The sequence below is a fragment of the Rhinolophus sinicus genome, chromosome 3 (genome assembly GCF_057876585.1).
Source record: "Rhinolophus sinicus isolate RSI-liver-muscle chromosome 3, RSI-T2T, whole genome shotgun sequence".
Classification (NCBI taxonomy): Eukaryota; Metazoa; Chordata; class Mammalia; order Chiroptera; family Rhinolophidae; genus Rhinolophus; species Rhinolophus sinicus.
The window spans coordinates 51,675,139-51,695,981 of NC_142503.1; the positions used below are offsets into that span (position 1 = coordinate 51,675,139).

General features: G+C 42.1%; 1 protein-coding gene across 1 annotated transcript in view; it reads left to right on the forward strand.

The window, feature by feature from the left end:
* The window catches only part of SERINC5 (serine incorporator 5), a 92,127-nt gene that overhangs the window by 25,498 nt on the left and 45,786 nt on the right, over nt 1-20,843 (forward strand). The window contains exon 2 of the mRNA XM_019728198.3: nt 18,573-18,740. Within this exon, the coding sequence (XP_019583757.1) occupies nt 18,573-18,740 (168 nt within the window). The remainder of the gene's footprint in view (nt 1-18,572; nt 18,741-20,843) is intronic.

Consider the following 20,843-nt stretch of genomic DNA (forward strand, 5'->3'; position numbering starts at 1 on the left):
AGCTGGCACCTAGAAAATATGTAATATAATTTTCTGTTATTTGAAAAGTTGTTCCTAGTACCATTGCTGGAACTTATAAGACGAATGAAGAACGCCTTTTAAAATGATGCTGGGATGCCGAAGGCCATAGCTATACTTAGAGCAAGCCTTCAGAATGGCACTTAGTGAGGGCAGGTGAGGACGAGGTAGGTCCAATGGGCTCTTCTGAGTATATTGGGCCTTCCGTGCATATACTTGTTTTGGTGTCTCTTGATTTTATATTTCTATTATGGGGGCAGGTGGAGGAGGCTTCAAAAACAGTGCATTCCAGGTCTCCTGCAGGTGTGGTGATGTCAAAACACTTTTTGGAATCCTGATGAGCTTTGTAATCAGAAACTCAGGTTTTCTCATCTGTAAAGTGGGGATTGTGGTACTTACATTACAGGGCCCTTTTGAAGATTAAATGGAGAGTGTCTTGAAAAGCTCCTTAGTTAGTGTAGTGTGTTGATACAGGGCAAGTATGTATTTGAGAAATGGTAGGTAACTATTACTTATAGTGACTACTGGGTAAGAAGGATCTTCCTGGTTGCTGAGGTCACTCCCCTCTTTAATTTTGTGTTTTGATGGCAGCACAGCATATAATTTTCTGCCTTCTTAAATTGTGGAACTTGCTGTGAAGTTTGACACTTTGAAATACAGCTGGGGCTCTGGAACTTTGTTCTGCCTCTGGAGCTTTGTTTGTTCTTCTTGGATGCACATGCACACAATATAACCCTGCGTTTTCATGGTAGAATCAAGGTGGCAAAGCTTCTGTCTTTGTCTTTTCTGGTGTCAACAGTCTCCTCTCTCTCTCTCTGCGCTATTAGAGTTTTGCTGGTCATTGCTCTTACCCTTGCAGGGTGCTATGTTAGAAAGAACAAGAACGAGTTCTGAAAGTAAGGCCACTTATCTAGGTTTCATTCATCTCTATGATGGGAATAATGCTACTCTGCCTGCCTATCACGTAAGGTGGTTATCAGGTTAGAATGACAGGAAGTTTGTGAAGGCGTGATCAAAGTGTTAGATTTTGGAAGTGTGAGAACGGAAGAGTGTAGCCTCATGAGGGAAGTGCAAGCCCCAGAAAGAATTTGGCTCTATGATTTTATAAAGTTAGGTTGCAGGCTCCCGGAACATAGAGTTCACACAGTTCTTCTAATCCCATAATGGGCATACCTGCCTTATAATCTTTAAAATGGAAAGAGAAAAATCAAGAAGCAAATGCCTCCTCTTCGATGGTAGAATTGTTCTTATATTTGCCTTTGGTCTGTGCCAGACATTTGGCTCTAATGAAAAACAAACAAACCACCAAGAAAAAACAAAACACTCCTTCTTCCATGAGCATGCCCAGATGACCTCAGCTATAAATCACATCTCCCTCTGAGGCTGCACCATTCACTCAAGTCTGTGCCTGTCCATCCCATGCCACAGTTATTTCAGTAAGAGTCCTCTCCTGGTAAACAATGAACTCCTGCAAGAGTCAACAACTATTTATGGAGCACCTGCTTTGTTGCAGGCACCAGGCTTTGTTGTAGGGACACAGCCTAGAACAAGACGGATACTCTTCGCTTTGATGGAATATAGAGTCTCGGGCAGGGGACAGATTTTAAATAAGTCATTCCCAAAATACCTAATTCCAATTGTGATGAGTTTGATGGAGTTAAGAAAGTTTATAAAAGGAACTTAGTCCAGGCAGGAGGATTAAGGGAGGCAGAGTGGGGAAGCATTAGCACTAGGCTGCCATACCAGGTCACCCAGTTTGTATTCTGCACAAAGGTAACCAGCTGAGAGGGGAGGGAGAGCTGCAGTGCAGTTCCTATCCCTGGCTCACGCTGTGCCTTTTTCTAATTTGCAGAAAGGCATTGTGTTAGACTAGCAGGGGAAGTATTTAGTTCTTGCCCTCCTTCACCCCCGCCAAAAAATACATTACTCTGATAATTAAACATGATAAAGTAGGGGGAAAATGGACTTAGGGGGCACCTGACTGAGGCAGAAATCCCAGTTCTTCCAGTTACTAAGTGTGTCTTTGCTATTTGATCAAATTTCTTATCTATAATAAAGGTTGATGATAAAGTTACGGTGAACATTAAATTCTGTAATGTATAGAAAGAATCTAGTAAAGTATATGTTGCATATAATAGGTACTCAATAAATTATGTTTGAACAAATATGTCAGTAGCTGTTGCTTTGGTTACGGTTGTTTCTGCTGCCTGTTTTACCCTATTTTCTCTACATTTCCCCCAATTTCTTCTTTGCCTTCTTTGGGAAGACTGGACATTGGCTAAAATGCCTGCCATCAGCCCCTCTTACTTTCTAATTGATAAGTGGGAAGTGGTATCATCGAAGGTTAAATATTCAGGTTTCTATTTATTCCTGACAGCTCCTTTTTTTGTTTTGTTTTCCTGCTCTGGAATGCTTCATTTCTAGTTATTCTGAATGCCTAGGGCAGCAACAATTTAAGTCTAGAAAATGAATTTTAATTTCATTAGAATATTGACATTTAAATTTGTTCTCAGGGTGGGATACCCTTTGAAAAGCATGGTTTTCCTTACTGAGGAAGTTAGTGATATGAACTAGATATGATTTTATAGCAGAATATGATTTTATATATGTCCTATAAAATCCCAAGCATATTTGTTCATGAAACAGCAAGCTGAATATCATTTTCTTATTCCTACTTTTCCATTAATTTTGTGATGTGATCTGTTTGCCCTCTCCCGTACATAATTGGGAGCAGGTAGTGAAGGCTTAAGGAAAATTTATGGGATTAAAAAATGAAAACTGTTATTAAAATGAAGTTGTTTTGGGGGTATGTTTTAAAACATAGGTTTAATTATTATCCAGGTATTGTGAAGCCAACAGACCAAGAGATGACTGCCACTGAAAAGAGTTTGTTATTCACATTTCCTAAAGAGAAGGGGTTACCCATGCATGCATGCATGCAGAGCCACATGGGGGAAACCCCGGGGTCAGTCTGGAGGCAGAAGGGGCGAGGGGAAAGCATGGTCGGGAGACTTGATTATGCTCTCCTTGGGAAAGGCAAGGCAAGGCAGGGTAAGCTGGTTTAGGATTGGCTCGCTTGAATAATTTCAGTGGGCGCTGGAGCATAGGGGTGGTCTCTAGTTGTCTGGTACTTGGACCTAGGATGGTTTGGGTAGAGAACTGTTAATATCCTGGAGTGTACGAGCCAAACAGAAGAGGAGGTCCAGAATTTGGGCCCTAGATTGATTGATTTGCACAGGCATGGTATATTAGGTAGCATAGGAGTAATTTGCTATCTCTAGGAATTGGCTAGCCCTGGGAGGGACAATGCCTTCTAGGTCAGCAAGGCCCCAGATGCCAGAGCATCAAGAATATAGAAAATAACTATATTTTGTTCCAGCAAATGAGGAGAAATCTACCATGATTTAATGTCACTGATGGACCTCTTGGTCCCGCAGGTGACATAGTAGGAGTGATAAAGGAGCAGAGTTTAAGAACTCTTGGGTTGGAGCAGATAAGACCACAGGTTTGGGTCTTGTCTCACGTGGACCAATTTTATGCTTACAGAGTAAAGTCTCTGTTCAGGAACCACCATATCACAAATTGTTAAGCCTCCTTGTAGACACCAAACTTGCTGGTGACGATGAGAGGTAATGGCTGGAGATAGTGGATCAGCAAAACTTTTCCCTGCCACTGAGAAATCTCTTGAAAACAGTGACCAAACATGGTTGCTTGGTGGGGTGATGCTTCATGGAGGACAGTACAATAAGATGTTCCCCCATGTCAAAGCAGTCTTAGAGGGGCTTACCACAGAGAGAAGTTGGGACCATTTCTATTATAGTTATCCTTGAAATCCATTTCTTCTGATAGTCTTTGATTTTGCCAAGGTTATGTTGCTCTTAATGTACCCCAATAAAATGAATTTTATACATAAAATAGCAAGTCATGGCATTTTAGCAAATGCCATGGTAGCAAATTAAATGGGCTTTTTTACTTTTTACTTTTTTATGGATCAGAAGATTTCTACTCTTCGATTCATGCATAATTTTCTCTTAATTTAGACAACGTATTATGAAATTCATGCTAATGTTAAAAACCTGAAAAAACCAGGACAAGATAAAGAAAAGAACGATCATCTAACTTCGTCACTCTGGTGAATATTTTAGTGGATTTATCTTTTCCCAAGGCTGTATCCATTGGCATTTTTCCGTATTAAATTACTTAGACATCTTTTTTAGTCTGTCATAATTCCCTTATCTTGTGATATTGAAGTAGTATTTGTTCCCTAGAAACTTGCTTTCCTTATTTGCCATCACTGACGAGTCCTTCTGAATGAAGAACTTAGGGAAACTTGCCGTGAGGTGTGTGGAATGTCATCTTTAAACACAGGACTATTTAAAGGTGCAGTTTGAATACACACCTGTGCCTGCTGTTGGGCTTGTTTCAGATACTGGATGCTCAGAAGAGAAGGCCCTGTCACTGAAAAGGAAAGCACTCACTAGAGTTCCCCAAGCTTGAGTAAGACTTTGAACCAGCCATCCATCACCTGGGGAGCTTATTATGAGTCAGTAGGTCGGGGGTGGGAGCTGACAGGCTCCCAGTGATTCCCAGGAGCTGGCCCATGAGCCACACTTGGAAAGCTACTGTAGAATTTGTCCAGTGCTCTCTGCATTTGCTGTGAAGCGATATCTCCCTTTTTTCTTCTCTGGTCTTGTCTGAGGGCCTTGCTCCACTTCCTTTTTCTTTTCTTTTTTTATTTCCCTTCCTTTTTTAAAAAAGATTTTTATTAAAAAATATAGCTAAAATACAGTATTGTATCAGTTTCAGGTGTACACCGTAGTTGTAAGTCCCGCGACCGGCTGACACCGTGCTCTGCCATCACAATATTACTGGCTGTATGACCACGCCACGCCGTATGTTCCATCCCCGTGACTTACTTGTCTACCTCCTTTTTCCATCCCCTCTTCCACGTTGCTCCAAGCCCCAGTTTTTGTACTTGCCTGGGGCTCACACCCATGTTTCCAGCCAAACCTGTTTTACTCCTCACTCAAGCAAGCTCTAAAGTTGTTTACCGCAGGTCCTCTCCTCCTGCCACCATCAGGTCAGGATCCAGAGAGATGTTTTGTTTCCTACTTTTCCCCATCCCCCCACTTCCTGTCTGGGAGTTCAGGCCTAGGGCTGTCTGATTTCTTTCTGTCCATGGAGGAGGGGGGAGGAGCTCCCATTTTAGAGGCACCGTCTGTCCAGACGACTGTCCCCACCGTCGTTCAGCACTGCCCTGGCCCAGACCTGTGCTTCCTACCTTTGGGGCTCCCTGAATACCAAGGGTTTCAGTCTTCAAAGGAGCCCTCTGCTCAGTATGACACCCACTCCACCCAGCTGACTGAGAAATGCTGGGTTTGACTCAACAAATAACAGTAATTAAGGTCCATTTCCTGAAGTACCTACCCCTTGGCCTGTTGACCAATGGCAGTTGATTTAGTGTGTGCATCAGCCGGGCTTTGTGGTCTGTTGTGTTTGATTTTGGTGCTGAGGTGATGGTCTGCATAGTCTAGGGCAGATAGAAGAACTGTATCTTTATACTTTTAAGAAGAAAAGGAAAACACCATTCCCAATCTGAGGAAGTGACTTATTTCATTCAAAAGAATGCCCAGGGTCAAACCCTTTTTAGACTCCCCTCTGACCCCCAACCTCACTCACATAAGATATTCCCTGATGAATAAAAAATAAGGTGAAAGTTGAGATAGAGACCCTCTATATAAGAATATTTTTATTTCTGTTGATATTTTGATAGAAAAAAGAGGATTCATGGGCTCCTTCATTTGGCCCTGGTTCCTTTTGCAAAAGTGTTTTGCAAAGAACATTAACAGGATGTTTCTCAAGTTGGGGGGATGGTTGGACGGGGGAGTTGCATGTGTGTGATGGTTCTCTGCCAGTTGGTGCCATTGTGACAGCCCGTACCTGAAGCAAAGCATCTTCACCAGTGCTGCCTAGGGCTCGTGCCCACTGGCCTTGTCGTGCAGACCTGGTTAGAAGAGGATAGAGGGGGTGCCAATACAATCCATTGGGCATATTTTTCAGTTGAAAAAGCAGTCAAATGCGGATATTTGCTTGAGAAAGGCACACGCCTATTCATTCCTTCCTCTTAAGTTAGAAGTGGGAGAAGGAGATGGATTCCAAGGATGAAGAGGGAAGAGCCGGAAAGAAGGCTTCCTGAAGTTTGGAGGGACTGCTGAAAGGTGAAATTAACTGTGAGAAAGTTTCCTCAGCTGTAAGAAAACAGTATAGCTGTTAACCTCAGCTTCAAGAAATAGCTGTTAAACCAGGACCTTTCACATGGCCACCAGGCTTTCATCCAGAAAGATGCAGTGTCTTAGAGGGAGGGGTAAGGGTAACCATGTAGGAGGGACGTGAGGCCTGCATTTCCCCAGGAGAAACAGGAGTGGAAGCAAGTGTGGGTCTTTCCCTCCCTCTCCCCTTCTTGCTCCTGCCCCCTGTCTGACATTTCTGTTTTCCAATTTGTCTTCATTTATGTGAAAACCGGTTTGAAGTGTCACCTTTTGTTGGGCATTTTATGAATGATAAAGAATAGGATTATGTAAAATCCTGACTGCTGGAAAATCTAAGGTAGAGGGTGTGTGCAAGTTTTTCCTTGCACAGAGGCAGGCATTGGACCTGGACTAACCTTCAGAGAGAGGCATCTTGTCATCAGGCAGTGGGTCAGAGGTGTCTTTTGAGTAGTGGCTTCTTTCTGTGGTATGGGCAGGGACAGTGGCCAGCAGTTGGCCCTGCATGTGGTTTGTGTGTAGGATGGGGGGTGGGAGTTTTTTGCTGTCTCCTTCTCAGAAGGGAGGGAGGTTTATCAAGGGGTTGGGCATTTACCAACCATAGCCTATAACTGTCACGAGCATTCAGTTTTTTGTGTTCACCCCAGAGTTAACTCATAGTGTACGAGGCCAGCCTCTCATTTTAACTGTTGTGAAAACCTTTCAAAGTGTACTAGACACTTAGACATTTGCTGCTTTCTTTCTAGGGTTAGCAAAGCATCGATTAAACCTACTTACAGTGGCTCATTTACTTGTTTTGAATGTCTGTTAGTTTATCGCACTATAGATAACAGAAGTGTGAGACCCAGAGGTTGAGTCATTAGCTCCTCCTTCCTCCAGATTACGGAGTTGTTTGAACTGGTGTGGTTTTTGCTGGTCCACTGATTCCCATCACTGGATTTGTCCTTGAGCAAATCACCTAACCTTTCTGGGCCTAGTATTTCACGTCAGGAAAAGGAGAGGAATGGCTTGGATCAGAGGCTTTCAGCCTAGGTGCTGTGACCTGTCTCAGTTTGGGTAGAATTTTGGGATGCTGAGTTTGATATAAATCCACTAGAATATAAGCTTCATGAGGAGAGGCGCTGTACCACTAGCTCCTAGACCAGTGCCTGGTCACTAGTAAGCATTCAATAAATATTTGTTGTAGGCAAGTACCTTTGTAGTATTATACCTAGTGCATCCACATGTGTTATGCATTGGAGTTGCATGTAGAATTTCATTGGACTCCTTAGTGTACTGCTAACCCCTTGACATCACTGGCCCGCCTGAGCTCTGAGATGCTCCCTGCCTGAACAGTCTGTGAGCTGCTAAAGCGAGCTCATTTCAATTCTCTGAAGGGGTTCAGAACAGGCCTCCCCAAGATGTGCCCCTTTGGCATGTGAATCCTTTTGAGCTGAAGGCAATTGAGACCGTGCAGCCCAAGATAAACTTTTACCTCTCCCTTAGATAGTTTAAATTGGGGGCCTTGCCCATAACAGTTTTCACCAGAAATAACTTTTTATGACCTGTCTGTAGGGCAAGGCAAATGTCTAATTACTGAACATCTGCTCTTCTTATCATCCTGCCATGACCTGTCTCCCCTCTGAACCCCCAAGGCATTGTGCCTCATCTTCAGCTCAGAATACCTCATATACTCATTTTAGCTTTCTGTCTTTGAACCTCTCCTGTGTGTGTGTGTGTGTGTGTGTTTCCCCCATATGTACGTATGCAGTTAAATTTGGTTATTTTGTTAATCTTTCTCATGTCGATTTAATTATTAGAACAGCCAAAAGAACCTAGGCGGATAGAGGAAAGTTTCTTCGTCCCCCACACCCCCATCCCAGAGCTTACTTGGATCGTGTTGGCAGTTGGCTCTGTGTCCTCTGTCACCAGACTGTAAAGCATTCTGTGGCTTGGCAGGGCTTGGGGACTGGCTGGCATGAAGCACCTCTTGGAAGGGGCTTGGCAGATTTCTCCATTGCAGCGTAGTCTCCATGACACAATCAGGCAGATTTGGGGTTTTGTGTTTCATTAACTGCTTGTTGATAAGCTCATCTAAAGTAGAAAAACCAGGATTGTTTCCCTTCTTATTTTGATGAGAAGATTTAAAACTAACTTTTAAAAATGGTTTAAACCCAGTGAGCACTTTGCTTCCCACATCCTACACTTGTCCATTTTGAATTTCTAAGTTTCATTTTCTTACACTTTTTTTTTTTCTCTAGAACTTGCTTAACTCATCTTTCTCAGTCCTGTTCTGTGGCAGGTATTTGTGGCTTCCGTGGGTGCACATGAGTGTTCTAACTGCCTTATTTGTTCCTTGTTGGAAATAAGGATGACTTCAGCTTTCGGGCATACGGGAAGTGCTTCTGCTCACACGGAACAGCTTTATCCCAAGTTGCTCTCTTGGATTCAGATCTCAGGAGTTTTGTTTCTAAAAGTACTTTCCATCAATAGATGGATGCATTTATCATCCGTGTTAGAGCAGAAGAAAAGATTGTTACCAACTAGATATTAATGATTTGATCCCCGCCCCCTCCCATCTTTACCTCTTTTCCATATTGACCAGTTGGAGGGAAGACAGTGGTCATCTCTGAGGCGGAAGGAGGTGGCTATGATGAGGCAGATGATGAGAACAGCTGGCTTTCTTTGTGTGTGTGTGTACCCTGTGCCAGGCTCTGTGCTAAGAACTTTTCCTGAATTGTCTCCTTTAATCCTCACAATCAACTCTGTGAAGTAGGTATTTTATTCCCATTTTACAGATGAGGTATTGAGACCTAGAAAGGTAAAGAATTGGTCCAAGGCGCATCACCAGGCAGTGTTCCAGCTTGGGTGTGAGCCTGGGTAACCTGACTCCATACCTTTTGCTTTTAACCCCTAAATCAGTGGTTCTCAACTGACAGGGAGGGCAGCTTTCTGACACATTTCTGTCTGTCACCACTCCTGAGAAAGAAGGGGAGGTTGCTACTGGCATCTTGTGGGTAGAGGCCAAGGACACTACTAAACATCCTACAGTGCACAGGACAGTCCCCCAACAGAATTAGCAGCGCCCAGTGTCATGGGGCTGAGTTTGACAAACTTCTCTGAATGATCTGTTTTCCAGGAATGTTTGTTTTCTGTTGAACTGCCAGAAAGTGGAGTTAGTTGATCTTTTAACCTTAAACCTTATAGGTTCTCTCCAGCAACCTGCTAAAATGCATCGCGTTTGGAGGGTCATGTGATGGAATGATTCAAAGAATCCAACTGTTGTCTAAGAACAGAGAACTCAATCAACATTCTTTGGTGCTGAAAGTAACCCTAATTTTTTGTGTTTTTGTGAGAAAGGAACACCCCGCCAGGAGGACAGTTTTGTCCTGGCCTCATTATAACTGTGTTCACAGCCTGTCTTTGCCCATTTCAGATTCGGACCCCAGGGGTTCTAAGTGTCATTTAAGGGAGGAAACTGACCCTTGACCTCACTTTTCATAGAAATGCTGTTGATTGCTGGTTGGTAGAAACTAGCACTTCTAGAATGTTGAAACCTGTGTGAGAAACCACCTGTCAAACTCCTTTCGGACAAATCCTCAGAATCCTGTTGCCACTGTTAGGCAAATGGTTGTGAACACCTTGGCTCTTTAAGGTAGTCTCTGAACTCAAAAGAGAAAAACGTAAGAAATTGATGTGAAGGCAATATGTGTAAGAGCTAATTCCTGGGCTAGGCCAATATATAGCTTCTTGTTCATTTCATTTTTATTTGTTTCATATTTACCTAGTACAGGTTTATTTATATACATTAAACTCTAAAAATTACCATGGGTAAGGAATTTTCTCTTTTTTTTTAAATAGTGGTAAAAAAAACCAAAATTTCCCATCTTAACCATTTTTAAAGATACAGGATAGTAAAAATTTTTTACTTTTATGCCTCAATTCCAGTGGTAGTTCATTCTGGCTGTTTCCTACCAATCATAGCTGAAGTTGATTAGATTTCATTTACTCACTGGCTGATTCATTTAACAAATATTGGAGTGCTTATCACCTACAAGATAGAACACGAATATGATTTTGTTTTTTTCCAAAATGGAAACTTCTGATGCTTTCCTAACTGTCAGATATGTTCTTGTTGCGAAGAGCTTAGAAAATAGAGAAAAGCATAGTTGCTCGTAATCCTACAACTCCATTAACAATGTTGACATCCAGGTACATCCTTCTGTATCGCTTTTTGTTGTTATTGCTGATATATGTCATATTTTTACCCCAAATGATGTCATCTTCTATGCTTTTGTGTTATTAACTATTTTCAGTTAATACAGTGTGGACATCTTTCCATGGCAGTGAATAGTGAATATTTCTGTATAATCTGTATAATAATTTCAATAAGTGCACTGTATTTAATAATATGAATGTACCATAATTTTAGTGATCATTACTCTTATTTTTTAATTTATTTTATTTTATTGGGGAATATTGGGGAACAGTGTGTTTCTCCGGGGCCCATCAACTTTGAGTCATTGTCCTTCAATCTAGTTGTGGAGGGCGCAGCTCAGCTCCAAGTCCAATCGCCATTTTCAATCTTTAGTTACAGGGGCTGCAGCCCACTATTCCATGTGGAAATTCAACTGGCAACCTTTCTGTTAAGAGCTTGCGCTCTAAGCAACTGAACATCCGGCCGCCCCTTTGGTAGCTCAGCAGCAGCTCGTTCTCTTCAATCTAGTTGTGGAGGGCACAGCTCAGTGGCCGATGTGGGAATCAAACCGGCAACCCTGTTGTTCAGAGCCCGCATTCTAACCAACTGAGCCATCTGGCTGCCCTTGATCATTACTCTTTTATTGAACATCCAGGTTTCCTCTCTCTCTTCTAAACAACACATAGATGGGTCATTCTTACATTTATATTCTTGCTTAGTGAGGGTAGAGACAGGGTCTCTTGTTTATTGCTGCATTCCCAGGAATTAACACTGCCCACAGTAGGTATGTAGTATAAGTAGTGGTTGAGTGAATGAATGGCCTGGTTTTCCATAGGATTTAGAAGTAAGGCTTTTAAGGTGAGGTAGGACTTGGTGGTGAGATAGGGAGGTTGGTGATTGGGGTGGTTGAGCTGCTTGGGCCAGGGCTCTCGAGGTCACAGGTCCACTGAAGCCAGAAGTTGCCTGGGAGAGAGGAAGGGGCCCAGAAAGGGAGATGCCTTCTCCATGTATTTGTTGAATGCTTATGGTGCACCCAAGGACAGGAGAGAAAAACAGCTTCCTCTCTTGCCTCCTCCTTCCCACGTAGCCGGTTTCCCTTCGGTAGGAAACCAAGGTTTCAGGTGAGTTTTACCTGTTTTGTTCCCCCCTCTACACCAGCAGTAAGTAGAGCAGAATGGTAGAGAGCCTACTAGATTCAAATCCTGTCTCTACCACGTACCAGCTTTTTGATTATAAGTTGCCTAATTGCTCTGAGCCTCCTCGATCTCAGCTCTGTAAAGTGGAGGTGACAATAGCTGATAATAATAGTTGTACCTTGCAGAGAATAAGAGATTACTAAATGTTAATTATTGTTAGCTAATATTATTATTGATTAAGTAAGTTTTAGTAGGTTGTTCTATATTCTTTTATAAGGAGAAATCCGCTGTAAGCCTCAAACCAACCATCTAACACAGTATAAAAATGTGTTGAGTGTGTGTGTGTGTGTGTGTGTGTGTGTGTGTGTGTGTTGAGTTTTATGAAACAATCATTTTGTGGATTATGGACTACCTGCAACTCTACTGGTGGTGCTGGGAGGTATTCCTTTATCAAGCAGAGGAATTGTGTGTTCTTGTTCTCCTGGATTCAATCCCATCAATCCCTTGCATAGCTACCAATTAGGACAGCACCTGGCACCATGCAGGCAAGAGTTGATATTTACCGCCATCACTGCCTCCTTGTTGTGGGGAAAAAAAGATCTGTGTGAGTCAATGGGAAGCTATTTCTGAACCTGGAGTGAAGAGAATGAGCTGCAAAATGTTGTTTGTGGAGTCCAGAATTTAAATGAATATTGCTATCAAAGTAGAATCAATTGTTCCTTGCCTCTCTACTGACCACAGTGATTCTAAAGCCTCAAAGGGGAAGGAAGGAAAGTGGGTCGTGACATTGCATAAGTAGTATATTGTGTATTACTGAAAGACGTGGAAATCGAAATATGGTTAAAGGATAGAGAGCCACTGTTTAATGAAAAATTTTGAACCCAATTTTATGTCTTTAATGTTTTTCTATCATCTGTTCCCTTGATATTATAACCCCCCAGAATACCCAGGAACACCGGGTTCTGCTAACAGCTTCAACAACTTTTAATTTTTGAGAAACTTCCCTACAGCTACCCCCTCCCTTTGCCACTTATTAAGGAACAGTATTATAATTAATGTAGTTAACAAAAATCTCTTCTGTCTTTTGTCAGTTCTGCGAGGGCTCCTGTTTTTCTAAGACAGAGAAGGGACTGAATGAAGGGCGGTGTCAAATTTGAAGATTTCTTTCCTTTGGCAGTTTGGACTTAAGTTAGATGCACCAAAGCCAACTTGGCTCTCCAGATCCTCGAGGAATAAATCTTTCTGAATAAATGTTTTCCACATTGCTGAGGGATTTACATGCTTAAACACTAAAGCATTGAAACTAAAAAAATGTGACCCACATTTGGGATGATTCTTGTGACAGACGTGTCCCACGCATTTTATTGCCTTCCTAAGTGAAATGAAGGGAACGTGACAGTGTGATTCCAGGGCCATCGTCAGGAATGTGAGTTACTGCAGTCTTGTGTGAGCTCTACGTTGCAGAGCACAGGCTGTGAAGCAATAGACTGATGCTCACATTACCTGTGGGGTGCTTGAAGAGCTTTTGACTGCTCCACTGTGCAGTTCTTGATGGATTTTTCTTGCTTCTTTCTTGCTTTGAGGTTAACTCAGTGTGCGAGCCTCTTGCAGTTTGTTTTTCAACATCTAAGAATTTATGGGTGGTAGGGATGTCAGTCACCTCTTACAGGGATGACAAGAATGAAGCATGGATGCCACCACACCTCTAGCGTATGGGACTCATTGATCTCTGCATCTTCCCCGTTAAGACATTTAGCCTTAGAACCCACCTCAGCATGGCATTCCAGGACACCATGGTCATGATGAGTAGAATGAGAGATGAATGTGAGATGAAATCTCTTTACCTGCCATCTTCTGCCTACCTAGGCCCCTTCAATTTACAAGTGAAGAAAGCCGAGACCCAGAGAGGGAAGGTAACTGACCCAGTGCAGCACAGTGAGAATCCAGGTCCTCCTGTTCTCAGATCTGTGCCCTTCCCTCCAGTTAGTCCCTCCTAGACCCTGTGGGCTTAAGAACCTGGTAGCCCAAGCCTGTTGCAACTGTGAAAACAAGACTTGATGGAGGGAAGAGAGACGGAGGGACTTTTATGAGTATAGTGTGTGTGTGTGTGCACATGCCAATGTGTGTGTATGCTGATTATGCGTTTGTTTGGCTTTCTTCCTGATTCTTTGCTGTTTCTAGTTGATGTTGCCAGCTGGGAATTCTAGGTAGTGAATTGTGCTTTTTAATTGGCTAGAACCTGGAAGTTACTAGGGCTGCTGGTGTTTCTATGATCATTTGTTTACATGCCTAGGATCAGTCCTTAGAAGAACTATCTGTGCCCAAGGCCAGTGGGGAAGACAGGGAGGGAGACTGATATTTATTTATCGTGATATGTGTGTATGTCTGTATGTTTATGTGTGTGTATTGGGAGGGTGGGTGGGGTCCTTAGAAGAAGAAAAATAACCCTCGGAGGTGAGGCTCAGCTCCAGGTAGCAGCAAGCAGCTGGCTTTTCTTCTCATGTTGACTCTTGCCCTGGCAAGGACAAAGCACCTTGTATTTAGAAAAGCCTTTGCTATACATGTTGTTTCTATTTCAAAGGAAGTTAGCTAGAGGGAGGGTGAGAAGGGCTCTTTGAGATTTTTCTTTTTCACTATGTTTGGGGAGGGGAAGTTTCTTCAGAAAGGAAAAAATATATAAGTCAATGCCACTTTTGCAAATGGCTTTTATATCAGTATCTTCAAACTTAGTTGCTTTTCTTAATCACTTTTCCTTTCTTTTAAAAATTATGACAGTAATATAAGCACATGGTAAAAACCCAGACAGAGTAGAACAGAGAAGTATGCGTAGATGTCTCCTTTTCCTCCTCACATTTAGGGCCACTGGACATATGATCAGTGTTAGTGGTCATTGTATACACACACACACACACCACACACACATAAAGATACACATAAAATACCAAGGCATAATGATTACTTTGCTGGGACTGTCATAACAAACTACCATAGGCTAGGTGGTTTAAACAACACAAATTTAATTTCTCACAGTTCTGGAGGCTGAAAGTCTGAAATAAAGGAGTCAGAATGGTTGGTCTCTTTTGAGGCCCCTCTTCTAGGCTTGCAGGTGGCCGTCTTCTCCCTGTGTCTTCACGTGGTCTTTCTGTGTGTCTGTGTCCTAACCTCGTCTTCTAAGGACACCAGTCATACTGGATTAGGGCCCATTCCAATGACCTTTTCCAACCCTAATGACCTCTTTAAGGACCCTACATCCACATATTCTGAAGTACTGAGGGTTAGGACTTCAACATGTGGATTTTTGGGGGTGGGAAGACTCAGTTCAGCCCATAACGCTGACTTTTTAACTACATTGTATTGTATAGATAGCCCAAAATTCATTTATTGAGTCCTTGTGGCGCTGGAGAATAAGACTGATTCCATGATTGTAATGAACAACCTCATACCTAACTCTCTGTGCCCCCGTGTAAGTGTACGTGCCGGATGAACTTCTAGAAGAATTGCAAGCATTGCCCTCCAAAGAGATGATCTTGGGTCCTTCCCAAGTACGGAATAATTTCTTGTGGAAAAGGAGAGTGTGCAGTATCTACAAATTAAAGCCCTAATACTTTGTGATATACTGCAGGTGTGAGAAATTCAGAGTGTGGTACATGACGTGCACTTGGCCCTGTGGAGTGGGATTGCCAGCCCCTTTGTTTGAGGAGTGTTGTCCTTATGACTTTACCATACGTTATTCATTCAGCATCCATTGATTGAGCCATAGATGGGTACTGTCTTGTTTATTTCTCTGTTGCTATTATTTTTTAATAGACTTTATTTTTTTCAGCAGTTTTAGGTTCACAGCAAAATTGAGAAGAAAGCACAGATTTCCCATATACCCTCCACCCCACACATGCATAGCCGCTCCCCTTTTCCACACCCCCCACCAGAGTGGTACATTTGTTACAGTTGATGAACCCATAGTGACAGATCATTATTCTCCGAACTCCATAGCTTATATTAGGGTTCATTCTTGGTGTTGTACATTCTACATGTTATTTGTTTTTTCACACCCTCATTTGTTCAGTGAAAGGTTCTGGCCCTCTGGAGCCAGGAGTAACAAGACACTGGCACTTGTCTTCAAGCTTGTGACAGCCCTGGAAATTAGGCTGTTTTGAAATTTCCCAGTTTTGAAAGTAAGGATCAGGGAAGTGACATGCTCAGAATAGTAAAGGTATAAGTGGCAGGGGTGGTTGCTTTCCCAGAAAGAAGTAGGAAGTCAGCAGGACTGTGAGATACCATTTCTTTTATAGATGCTATTTTGAATTTCTACTTTGTGTATATCAATGTTTATTTAGCTAAAGATAATGTGCTTGTACCCTTGGGTATTGGCATAGTTTGCTTTGATTAAACAACTTTTAGGCTAGTAGAAAAAGGCTGTTGGATTTTAATATTAGGCATGTGTGTATATTTATACATACATTCTATCTAATACCTGTCTATCTATATATCTTATCAATGAACTCATACCATAGCATTATATAGAGTGAAAGTGAAAGTAAGGAAAGTTTGAGAAGTCAGAGCCATAGCCTGCCACATGACTTTAGTGACAGAATAGGATTAAACCAGTATGATTTTCTTTTCATATTTTCCATAATCACATCCCTCTGTCACTGTTTATCTTTAAATGATCGGTTCGGCTCACATGTATGGATCTGTTCATTTTTCCTTTCTGTGGAGATACTAGGTTAGTGCAAAAGTAATTGTGGTTTTTGCAATTATTTTTAACCTTTTAAACCACAATTACTTTTGCACCAACCTAATAGTAAGTTTAAATGTTGATTCTCTGTGGAAATGTTCTATCATGAGAATCATTAACTGCTTCTAAAATATTTCTTTTCCTAAATAGGATATTTTCTTTATCACATTTGAATTTGAAATAGAGTAAGACTAGTTATCATAGAACTAAAGAATTAGCAACCAGTGAAAGAGGCAGTTGAGAAAGAATTTGGAAAGCTGAGGAGGAGGGAGGCAGGGCCCAGAAAAAGAAGTTTGGGCAAGTGAGTGGAAAGAAGTAGTAAAATCAGGGATAGAAAATAGGAATGAGTGAATTGTAAAGAAAAGTGGCCCATAAGAACACAACGCTGGCAGTCGTGTTAGGATCCCACTTGTGTGATCTGTTAGCTCAGCGCAAGTAGAATAGCTTATCTTACAGCAGTGTGGTCTAACCTTACGAAGCAAGAAGAGTCTTTTGAGGAAAATGGCTTTGAAAACTGAAAGTAAGATGGAGAGAGTACGTTAGCAAAAATTTAAAGTAATGAAATAGTGCAGAATGACCCACGGCTCAAACAATGGCAGTTTCATGAAGTAGATGAAATACCTTGGGATGTCTGTGTTCCCAAGATCTGTCATAACATCTTTATAATGATAGACTGCTGCTGTCTTATACCTGTATACCTATGATCTCTTCTCATTGTAAGTGATGTATATAGTGTGGCATTCTAATTGATGCTTGTTTTGAAGCTGTGTAAAGTCTTGAACTTCCTTCCAAATCATTATCAAGGGACTGAATTGTTAGGGTGTAGGTTTTGTATAGGCCATCATGTAATGCATGTAGGTTTTGTTGTTATTTGTAGTTTATGGTAATCTCTTTGTAGAATTCCCTATTTGCTAAACAGAAATCTCTCCCTAACACCAGAGGTGTCTGATTAGGTCATCCAAGAAACCACAACATAAGCATAAGCACTGTTACCACCCCACTTTATAAATGAGGAATCTTAAAAGGGTTAGTAACTTACTCATGATTCATTGTTAGTAGGTGGTAGAGCCAAGCCCCAAACCCAGGTATTGTGACTTTGAGCTTGAACTTTTAACAACACTGTGTTCCACTGCCCTATGCTTTAGTAAATATCTAGTTTCCTTTTAGGGCAGTGGGAGTATTCTGTACGATATCATAATGATGGATATATGTCATTACACATTGGTCCAAATCCACTGAATGCACAGTGAACGCTTAGGTAAACCAAGGTCTTTGGGTGATTGCGATATGTCAATGTAGGTTCATTTGTGGTAAAAAAGAAAAAGTACCGTTCTGGTGAGTGAGTGGTAAAGGGGAGGCTGTGCATATGTGGGAGTAAGAGGTATACGGGAAATCTCTGTGCCTCCTTCTCAATTTTATTGTGAACCTAAAACTACTCGAAGAAAAAGAAAAGTTTTAAAGGGAAAAAAATTAACACCAGACCCAAACCTGAAAACTTAATCCCTATTTTATTTAATGCTCCCAAATTATGTGTAGTGGCATTGGCTATTAAAAGCCCAATCAGAGATTTTTAAAAAAGAGAGAGATCTAGATTCCCCAAATAGAAGGTGTGTGTACAAGTAGGTGTGTGTGCTCTACACCCATGCCCCATTAGCCTGAAAGCTTTCCATCAGGGGCAGGAAGCTGTGGTAATCAGTGTCTGCATAAGAGGCACCTATGCCTTTTGAGCTTCAAATTTGACATTCCCATTATTTCCTGCCAAGGAGGATGGATGCAAGCATAACATTGCGTAGCCTTTACATCCCAGCATGTTCTCAGGTGTTCATACAGTTCATTCTTTGGCTCATGGATTTTGACAGTTCCTTTAGTTGGGCCCGATTTCCTGTTTTTCATGTTCTCCTCTCCTCACGTAGGCCTTTTTCTAGTTCTTCTTGGCTTCTCCTGCTCTTAGCTGATCTTTTTGTTTTGCCAAGGAGTAATGATTATAGTGCTTCAGATGAATTGTGCCTTTTCTATTTAATTATCGGGCCTCTCCCAAGCCTTAATGCTTATCATTAAAAGCAACATCAGACCAGTTCTGGTGAAAGCTTTGTTCACACACTAAACTGTTGTTCCTGCATGTTCTGCGGGCAGGATGGCTCGGAAAAATGGTAGCTTGAAAGGTCAACTTGCGCAGGGCTGGTGTTAAATGGATTTGTAAAGCAGTGGCTTGAAGAGGATGTTCCATGTTTCTTTTCTAGCTGGCTTGCTGCTGTGGGACTGCTGGTTGCTCCCTGTGCTGCGGCTGCTGCCCCAAGATCCGCCAGTCCCGGAGCACCCGCTTCATGTACGCGTTCTACTTCATTCTCGTGTCCATCCTCTGCTGCATCATGATGTCACAAACCGTGGCTAATGCGATGAAAGAGCACGTAAGTCTGTCGCGTTTCTACTCTTCCCATTTCTAATGGTCGATGAGGGGGTGTGGGAAACATCCAATTTAGGATGTGGTTTTGGGTACACTCGCTCTCTCCGAACCTTCCGGGATGCCTCTTCAGTGCTTTCCTGCCGAGTAGACGAACCATTCAGCGTCTTGATGTGCAGTGGTAGTACCGATGCGGTCTGCTGCTTTTGGTGGAGAGGACTGTGTGTTTTATCTGAACCTTGTTCATAGCTGTTCCTGATGGGATGTATAGTCTTTCCTTGTAGCCTTTTGTACCTTTCCCTTGTCCTAACGATGGCAGCCAGTATCCCAAGTAACAGCTATTAAAAACACTTAATTTGGATAATTCCACAGATAATGAGGAGTGGGTTATAGGGTGATTTTTACTTTTCTGGACATATCACTTATAAAGTGGGTGTCTCTAGAGAAGAGGATGGATTTCCAGCCATGTCCTGAGCAATGTATGCAGAGGTAGGCTGGGTACGTAATGCTGATAGAGACATACATAGGGCCTTTTTCTGGAATTTCCTGATAGTAGGCCTCTTAATTATCCAAATTACTGGGGTAGGGGGGGTGTTGGAATTTTTGAGGGAGTCCATTAAATAACACCATCCTTCCCTTCCCAGATTCTGAACAAATTGACAAAGAAAAGTACATTGTCAGCAAGTAATATACATGCCAAAAATCACCTTTATCCCTCATAGAGCTAATGTGAGTTGTATCCGCAAGGAAGTGGGCTTCCCACTGCTGAACCCCAAAATGAGTCAGACTTACCCACCCGGGGAGCCCCCTGGGGCCAGGGCAGGCTTTGTCTGGAGGGGCACAATTTGCTGAGAAGAACAGCTCTCATCCAAGGGAAAGGGGGAGAAGAAAGGCTAGCTATGCAAACCCCATTTGCCCTTATAGACTTATTACTTTACTGCTCAGTGGTCTTGGAACCCCTCTGCAATGGAGATGGCGTCCCCAGGAGCAGCTCCAAGGAAATGTTTATTCTCCTCATTCTTAACGCTGAAACTACAGGCTATTTTAAATACACTGAAGTGCTTCAGAAACAACCATTTTTCTTAAAAGCACTTGATATGTTCTCATCCATTAGTTAAAGTAGGCCCTTTGAATCTTCTGTTGAGTAATGCTTTGGAATTGTTGTATGGTCTGGAACAGGAGTGTCAAAACTGCGGCCTGCAGGCCAACTGCGGCCCGCAATCCATTGTTAATTGGCCCGCAGCAAATTCCAAAAATATATTTAGTTTACTTAAATAAACCAGGTGAGGCAATACGTACTTCACCTCGAGTGAGTGGCCCAGTGGCCCTCGGCTCTTTGTGTATTTTACCGCGTATGGCCCTTGGTAAAAAACGTTGAAAAAAGTTTGGCCACCCCTGGTCTGGAATATACCGGAACTACTGTCAGAACTTGTGAAATTAAGATTCTCCTTTGCTTTAAACAAGTAAGGCACTGCAGTGGGAGCTGTGGGACATTCGAATTTGTGAGAAATGGAGCTGCAAATCCAGAAGACAAGGCATAAAGTCTTCTGAGGCATAAAACAAGGTAGAAATTAATAAGTGCCATATGAGAGGGTGCAGGAAGTACCACTGTGGAAGTTTGGAGGCAGGGAAACCAAGACCTAAGGCTGCTTCATTAGTCCATACTGGGTTTATTCCATCTTGGAGGTGTTTGCCCCTATTCTCTTTCTCTTACCATGGTTTAATCTCCATCTTTATTACAAGATGTTTGAGAGGAGGAATGCTGCAAGGGTAGGTTTGAACTTTTATTCTGAAGGTTCACTTACTCTCTCACTTACTACCTTTGTTTTTCAAGGAACTTAATGTTCTCTTTTTAAATTCAATAAGAATTGGCTTTAGGACCCATTGGTTTCAGTGTGGACCAGATGTAGATGGTACGATTCCCGTTCTTAAGAAGTGTTTAGACTTGGTCGAAGTAAGCTTAGGTTCCAAGAAACAGAATCAGAAACTATACAAATACATGGTACCTCTTAGTGGAGAACCCTTCAGTAACATTGTTACTGGAGGTGGAGAATTCGGGAGCCACAGGTACATGTTTTAGGACATGATTTTTATAATACTTTTAACATTT